The sequence below is a fragment of the Melospiza melodia genome, chromosome 13 (genome assembly GCF_035770615.1).
Source record: "Melospiza melodia melodia isolate bMelMel2 chromosome 13, bMelMel2.pri, whole genome shotgun sequence".
Classification (NCBI taxonomy): Eukaryota; Metazoa; Chordata; class Aves; order Passeriformes; family Passerellidae; genus Melospiza; species Melospiza melodia.
In genome coordinates, this window is record NC_086206.1 from 9,351,477 (window position 1) to 9,357,476 (window position 6,000).

At 48.9% G+C, this 6,000-nt stretch overlaps 1 protein-coding gene across 2 annotated transcripts in view; it reads right to left on the reverse strand.

Moving 5' to 3' along the window:
• The window catches only part of NETO2 (neuropilin and tolloid like 2), a 30,842-nt gene extending 25,189 nt beyond the window's left edge, over positions 1-5,653 (reverse strand). Inside the window, exon 1 of one of the 2 annotated variants that reach the window (XM_063167729.1) lies at positions 5,634-5,653. In XM_063167729.1, the coding sequence (XP_063023799.1) occupies position 5,634 (1 nt within the window). In that variant the 5' untranslated portion in view covers positions 5,635-5,653. Of the gene's footprint in view, positions 1-4,609; positions 4,727-5,633 lie in introns of those variants that run through there. The other variant, XM_063167728.1, reaches the window with a different exon arrangement.
• Between the last annotated feature and the right edge of the window lie 347 nt (positions 5,654-6,000).

Sequence of the window (6,000 nt, forward strand, 5' to 3'; positions counted from 1 at the left end):
ATTTCTGGAATGTCTATTACAAAATTAGTATTTAAAGCTCTCTTCTGCTATCTTCCTTCATGTCTAGCAACAATTTATGTACAGACTATAATTTTTTATTTTCCCCCTTTTCAGTCTCAGTCCCTTAAAAAGACACTTAACTTAGTGTTCATCAATTTTACCATATGATATAGAAGGAGGTTTTGTGAAATGTTTTCTTAACATATTGGCCATCCTTTACTGCTGCATAGTCGAGTCAGCTTTGTAGTAACAGAAAACTGAGTGAAGCACAAAGATAATCTGAAAGAAATGTGGATTTTTTAAAATAAAAGTTACCTGCTGGTTTTTGTTGTATAATTTACACTCACCCAATCCCATATCTTGCAGTATTTGAGGTGGCAGTTGCCAGTTGTATGTTGACAGAGGCAGCAAGCTGTTTAAAGGTAGCAAGCTGTTTAAGTTGTCCTAAACTGTTAAGTGCTTCGTTAGTTAAAAAAAACCAAATTGGAATGTACAAGGCAGACAAGCAGCAAGCTTGTCTGCAGTGTTAGAATCCCAGCTTGAATCCAAGACACTAAAATTTTGCTTCAGTCCAGACAAGTTATACTCCTAGTGCTGGGTTTGTTTTGTATGTAAACTGCAAGTACTGGAGTATGTGCAATTAGCAGCTCTCTTCATTCCTCCAGTGAATTATGACTTTCTGACAGGTTCATAAATGATGAATAGCTTATAAAGTTTTACTTCAAGGGTAATTTTTCTGTCTAATCTCTCCCTGTGAATTAAACCTTAAGGAAGATGCTGAAAATCTTAACTTTTTCATTAGATAGGGATACATAATTTAGTAGTTCCTTTAGCTTCAACCCAGTGTTACAGTATACTCTGGCTACAGCCATATACATGACTTACCCACCAAAATTTGCTATTAATATCAATGTAATTGTAACCAAGCTGTTCTGTAAGAATTTTAGCAGTCACTGCCATCTATGTCTTAGGAAAAAGAGGGAGTTAATGTATTTCAAGTTATGCTTCAGGGTGGTGCATTTTGAATATGAAGTTTGTATGTGTATGAAGAGCAAGGTGTAATACACACCACCAAACACTTGCCTTGTTTTTAACTGCAGCTTTTTGAATCCTGGTCTGCAGTTACCTGAGTTACTTTTGCTGAACTGCTTAGCACTGCAAGCAGTTTGGAGCTTCACTTTTTTCTTTCAGTGCAGCAGAAAAGGTGGAAAGTAGATACTGTTTAAGTAAAAAATATCAAGTATCACTTGATACTGCCTTTATTAGGGTCACTGTAGCTTCTACAGTCAGTACTTTTGCTTTTGGCTTCAATGAACAAATCATGAAACTATTAGGAGATTTTTGAATAACCTTTTTTTCCTGCTTGTTTTCAGCTTTTTGTGGCATTACTACACCTTTTGGTTTTGGAAATAGGCAGCCATAATTTCTAGCTTTTGTGTGGAAGGAAGCATTACTTCCTAACACTACTTGTTTGTGAGAAATTAACTGTTAAAATCATGCCAAAATGCAAATGAGAAGCTGGAGCAGAATGGCAGGAAGTTAAATCATAGCAGTCCACATTCTTGCAACCTGATGGAGTTGGAAATAATTCTGTAGTCCACTGGAAGGTTGAGAATGTAGCAGTAACTTGTTCTACCCCTGGCTGCTTGTTGAATTACTGGGTCAGAAGCTAGAGAATTCTCTTTTTGGCTTTCTAAATTAATCCAATATATTAACTGAAATAGACCAAAACTAATGTAGAGGAAGGATTTAACTGACAGCTTGTACAGTTTTTTAAAGCAAATAACAGCATATGGAAATGAAAGAGGGAGCATATTTGAAGCATGGGAACAAGCCCTTAGCAAACCCATTTTGGGGGAACACCAGGTATGAGGAAATTCAGGGTAGGTATATTTACTTCCTAAGCCTGACAGGGGCATGGCTTTACTACGAAAGCAGCTGCTTTTCTCTCTCATGAACTGGAGGTTCTGGTGCTTCACTCTTGTAGAGCAGTTGCATTTTGCAAGCTGTGCCAGGCTCAGGGAAGGATTCTAGCATGTTTAAGATGGCATTGAGAACTGAAGGCAGGAGGCAAAGGCTTTGTCCTCCAACAGCCCAAATGCAGCAAGCTCTTGGCCTCCTAAGGGTTCCAGAGCCCACTGAGAAAGCAGGTGGGCATTGGCTGAGCTCCACTCGAGCAAAAGCTGCAGCCACTGAAATCTCAGGGCTGTCGTGCTCCAGCAGCACTGCTGCCTGGGAGAGCTGGAGGAGAGCAAAGAATCCAGGCAGGATGGTGGGCTCAGGATGAGACTTTTAAAAGTTCTGCTGAACACTACAGACAGAGACAAAGAATTACATTAGGTTTTTATTTAAATAGTCCTTGATATTGATAGCTGAGGAAGAACAGATGAATAGCTCTGAACAAGCTTAATGTAAGAAATTCCAACAGCCACAAAGTATGAGGGGCTCTTTTCTGCTCTGATGTAACAGCCACAAAATAGAATCTCTGTGGATGACAGAAATGTATACGTGCATTCCCTGTTAAGAACAGAAGCTGTTTCTAAGAAGTATTAAATAAAATATGACTTCTCATGATACACTAAGCTTCATAGTACTTTACATGTGGTTTAGCAGAACTCCCCCAGTTCTGCACATGAAGCTATTTGTATGGAGAAAAAAAAAATTACTGCCAATCTAGGTAGAGCTTCCATGCAGAATTTAAGATGCCATTTTTAAAATATGGATGCTTACTTTGAATTTTATTCCCAGCAATTTCCTTCTGGAACTGAATCTATACCCCTATCTACAGGAATACACTTTTTTGTTTCTGATTAGGTGTAATAATGGGACTATGTAAGGACTTCTATTGAAGCAGAGCTAAAAGGGAGTTTATGATGCTAAGTAATGATAGGTTGTTTCTGTAGTCATGGCAAGGGATGTGTTTAGAATACTAACAGCTTATTGACTAATGGCTTTGTGCAATTTATGGATTATGGATAATACAAAAAACTTCCTGTAGAGGGACTTTTTACCCGGACACTAGTGTGATCATAAAAAAATATACAGGTCTATTCAGTGGAAAACCTGTACAGTCAATTTTGCAGCAATCACATATTTTTGAAATGTAATTAAACCTGCATGTGTATAAAGTATTTAAGTAGTAGATACAACAGATGTATTTTATGGTTGTTTTATAGTGGCTTCTGATATTTAGATATGTTACTTAAAAGAGGTAGTAGAAAAAAGAATCTAAATGCCTTGTATTCCTCATGTAAGCCATATGTTCCTACGTTGTTCCTAAACTCTGTGAGTGGTTAACAATATAGAGACAGACATTTATTAAGAACAAGTATCTTCCATCTCTCAGTTATGATGTGAATAAATGAAAAATATTTTTTGAAACCTTAAAGACATAAAGTCCTTCATGCCAGGAACATGGGATTTTATGGCCCATGGAAACATTCTGGATTTAAAACAGACTTCTTTACAACTTTCATACTGTGGGAAGACATCAATGTATACACTAAGCAATTCTCCACTCTGCAGTAGTGCCTTGTTGGCTTCAATAATGCATGCAGTCACAACATCTCCTAACAGAATAATTTAAAATAACAATCATCATTAAAAAAAACCAAAACAAAACAACAACAGACTGGAACCCCCATCAAGTCTGCTATTGCTCAAGAAGATACAGAATGCTAGAAATGATCTCTTGAGGCACAAGCCTAAGTGCCACATCAAGATTTCTTTCCTAACAGAAACCTCTCGCCCATTGTCGAGCTGCATAAATAATAGCACAAAGAAATACTCGGATGAGGAGCCTTGCTCCGTTGTTTACCTCTGAACAGAAATAAGTTAGAAACAAGATTTAAAAGCCTCAAGAAGAAAAGCACATGTAAACACCGGTCAGCGTGTAGCTTGTGACTCGGGTGACTGATTTTATGAAAACCTTACTGAAACCAGACCGTGTTCCCGATAACAAGTGTGATAAGCTGAACAGTGTGGAGCAGCTCGTCAGGAGAGTCACGAAAGCAGAGAGTATTTTTACTGTGAAAAGACGAGCGTAGGATTCCGCCGGCGTGTCTCGAGAATATACGGGTCACCGGGGTAGGGTCGCTGCTACTGTGACCCACCTTTCTGCAGGCTGGGACCCCCCCGAACCCGAGGTGTTCCTAAAACCCCCAAACTCGAGGTACGGAGGTGTCCCCGCCGCTGGGACCCTCCCCAAGCCCGAGGTGTCTCGGCCGCCCGCCCGCACTAGGGGGACCGGGGGCAGCCCGGGATGGGTGCGGGCCCCCGGGCCGACCCCCGCTGGGCTCCGGCAGCCGCGGCCCCGAGCCGGCGCCGCAGCGCTGAGTCTGCCGTGGGGCAGAGAGGGGCCAGCGAGCGGCGGCCGCGGGGCAGGGGCGCGGGGCGGTGCGATGGGGAGGTGCGGAGCTCCGGCAGCTGCCCGAAAGGAGCAGCCCCGGCAGAAGCGGAGCCCCTGCGCAGCCCCCGCGCCCGCAGCCCCGAAGTTTCTGCCGGCGCAGGGAGGGCGCCGGGGGCAGCGCGGGGCGGCCGAAGGGGCGGCACCGCCGGGGGTACCGCGGTCCCCGCTCCGGCCGGGCGCCGTGCCGCCCGCGGCTCCTACCTTCCAGCACCGAGCAGAGTTTGTGCAGGGCCATTGTCTCCCGGCGGCGGCGGCGATCAGCGGCGCTCCATGGCCGCGGCGGTGCCCCCCGCGAGGGCGCTGTGCCCGCGGCTACGGCTCGGCCCCCGCCCGCCCGCGGCCATGCCCGGCGCCCCCGCGGGGCGCGCTCAGCCTCCGCCGCCCGAGCGCGGAGCCGCCGCCGCGCTCAGTCCCATGGAGAGCGGGGCGCGGCGGGCTCCGTCGAGGCTGGCCTGCCCCGGGGGGCTCCACGCACGGCGCTCGGAGCGCAGCCCGGCAGCTCCCAGCCCGACTGAAGCGGCTGCTGCTAAATGAAGCTCATTTAAGATGTGAGGGGTGTTTGCCTGGATGAGCCGCTTGTACGCATGTGCCCGCCCCCGACGGAGCCCCGCAAGCAGCCACAGCCGCAGCCGGCGGGGCCGCTGTGCTCCTCCCGCTCGGCCGGGCACCGAGGCGGGGGCGACAGCGCCGGAGCAGCGCCCGTTCTCACCCCGTCCCCACGGAGAGCCGGGGCTGGCCCCGGTGCAGCGCCCCGCCTCGGTCCCGTACCTCGGCCCCCGCCGTGCCTCACGCCCAGGCCCATCCTGCCCCCGTGTGCCGGGCTTTTCCCGTGTGCGGTGCTGGGTGCCCGGACAGCGTCCCCCGCGGCGCCGGGGCCGAGCCGTGCGGCCCCACTCCAGCACGCGGTGGCTTGGATAAGCCTGAATCCCGGCTGCTCGGCTTTGAGATCTGAGTGTGTCCCCATGGGGTAAAAGGGACACGGTGCTTCCCTCGGTCTTCCGTGGCTCCCCTTCGCCCCCTCGCTGGTGGCAGGGAGCCCGCGCGGCCCCGGCAGTGCGGCGTGCCCAGCTGCCTGCCTGCCTGCCTGCCTGCCTGGCTGCAGTGTGCTGCCTGCAGCTCCGGCGCCGGCAAGAGCCCATCACACGCTATTGTGCGGCTGTTGTTTGATAAGAGTGACAGCTAAAATGGAGCTATTACTTTACAAGAAGTTAATAAAAAGGCGCACTTAGCCTGCTGCCTGCCCTGGCTCCCGTCCCTCTGGTTATCCATCACATCGGGTTCTCTTGTGAGGGGAGATGTTACTTCGGGAAAGGGCCCGAGGAGGAGGCAGGTGGCGATGTCGGGGGAAGGGCAGCAGATCCCGCCGCGGGGACTCCGTCCTGCCAGAGCCCTCCGAGCTGCCCAGGGCGGTGCGTGAGGCGAGAGCCGCGGCCGTGCCGGACAGCCGGGGCATGCCCGGGAAAGGCTGTGCTGCCCATAGGCTACGTGTAAAATGATAGCGACACGGTAGTCCCCTAGAGAGGCTTTCAAATCTCCCATAAGCAACACGGCTTGAAGAATCGCTGGGCATTTCCTACAGGATGTCTCCTCCC